This window comes from Sinocyclocheilus rhinocerous, unplaced genomic scaffold (assembly GCF_001515625.1).
Source record: "Sinocyclocheilus rhinocerous isolate Xijiao unplaced genomic scaffold, SAMN03320098_v1.1 scaffold407, whole genome shotgun sequence".
NCBI lineage: Eukaryota > Metazoa > Chordata > Actinopteri > Cypriniformes > Cyprinidae > Sinocyclocheilus > Sinocyclocheilus rhinocerous.
In genome coordinates this window covers 508,232-510,162 of record NW_015633444.1, presented here as the reverse complement: position 1 = coordinate 510,162, position 1,931 = coordinate 508,232, and the positions used below count along the sequence as shown (strand labels likewise).

At 38.1% G+C, this 1,931-nt stretch overlaps 1 protein-coding gene across 1 annotated transcript in view; it reads left to right on the top strand.

The window, feature by feature from the left end:
• Positions 1 to 327: 327 nt before the first annotated feature.
• The window catches only part of LOC107744035 (probable G-protein coupled receptor 34), an 8,187-nt gene continuing 6,583 nt past the window's right edge, over positions 328 to 1,931 (top strand). Inside the window, exon 1 of the mRNA XM_016557505.1 lies at positions 328 to 725. Coding sequence (XP_016412991.1) covers positions 328 to 725 — 398 coding nt within the window. The remainder of the gene's footprint in view (positions 726 to 1,931) is intronic.

Sequence of the window (1,931 nt, the reverse complement as noted above, 5' to 3'; positions counted from 1 at the left end):
TTGATTTTATTTAAAAAACAGTATATTATGCAGCCCTTCATGTGATTAACAATGAGGTTCTGCTGTGAAGACCAGTGAATTTCTAAACACCAGTTACATTGTTGTATAAAGAATGATTTAGTGATTGATTTTATATTATAAATTCCTTGTCTATAAATTAGTGCTGGTAAATATCTGTGTAAGTATGGGCAAATAATTCTGGGCATTTTCTTCAAAAATGTGTTGTTGTTGTTTTTTTTCTCACTTTTTTTCACTTTGAAAGAATAACACAAGGAGACCAGTGTTCAAATAAATGCACACACACACACACACACATGTCTTATATAGATGGAGTCTCCATTGCCTGCAACCAACTTCACAACTTTCACCAGTTTCACCATGAAACCAAACACTACTAACACGACACAAGATCATTGTGAACTCCCAGCTAATGAGGTTTTTATATTTGCATATTCACTACTGTTTCTCGTCAGTCTGGTGCTGAACTGCATCACCATGCGGGTGTATTTCTGCACCAATCAGCATGTCCAGTCCAGTGTAACAGTCTACATGAAGAACCTGGTTGCAGCTGACTTTTTCCTTTGCCTTTGTTTACCTTTGCGCATTGCTGCCTACGCCAATAATTCAGAGATAATGGGCAATATTTACTGCAGCTTTGGAGCAACAGCATTCTATATAAACATGTATGCAAGCATTCTCTTCATGGACTTTATTGCTGCAAACAGGTATACACCAAATGCTTGTCATTATTTAATTTCTCAGGAAAAAATTTGCATTTTTCTTTTCCAGAAACATTATCTTTTGTAATGAGTTTTTAGTTACATGGCAATTCAAACCCAGCTAATTGGTTTAAAGCAACCTGGCATCAGAACAGAGTTTCCAATAGACCACTAAGTGAACAAATAGATAGCAGATCTTAAATTGATGTCCCAAATGCTCTCGCAGTCTTCATGAGTTCACACATTGAAGATTTGAAGGCTCCAATATATTTTAAGTGATGTCAAAGTCTATTTATAGAGCACTTTTAAAAACAACAAGTCTCAACCAAAGTGCTGTACGACAGTCAGAATAGAACAGTAAACACATGAAACAAAACATAAATTGCAATGCAAACAGCTCTCATACTGAGTTAAAAGCCAAGGAGTGGAAATATATTTAAACACTAGATTTAAAAGCAGAAAGTGTTTTGGCCTGACTAACATGGAGAGGCAAATTATTCCAAAGTTTTGGGGCTGCAACTGCAAAAGCATGGTCATCCCTGATTTTCAGCCTTACTCGGGGGATGACAAAAGGAAATGCTCAGCAGACCTAAGTGCTCTTGATGGAACATGTGGATATATTAAATCAGAAAGATATCTTGGTGCTAGTCCATTTAATGATTTGAATATCCAAATACCACAACTTCTGTTTATCCTTCATTGAAAACCTTGTCTGCATTTGTGATCGGAGAAATGACAAATAACAAGCCCTACTTACACTGCCCAAAAAACTCGCTTTAAATATAAAAAAAATTAAATATAAAAACTCTTTACATATAAAAAACGTACTTACAGTCTCTGAGTCAGAACATTAAACAGGCATTGTAGTCTACTCTCCCAGGATCAGGAAACAGTCCTCCATAAAATGTGCTGCACACATCTGAATATTTGGGTTGAAGTGTTCTGGAACAGTGTTGTAAATACAACTTAACCACTGATTTCTAGTCGTGTCCATTTTTGGAAGGCCAAACAAAGTAGTTTAGCTTTCACAACTAAACACAGCGTCACACACGGCGGGCTAGAGTGAGCAGAGGAAGGCGGGCTTGAGGCAACCACATGTGACGACCCCGGGCTGGACTCCACTTCGTCCACGGTGAAAGCCGATCCGGCGATCCACAGCGCGAAGTTTATGTATTTCCTCAGTGACCAGCACGGATCAGCTCTAGGCATGAC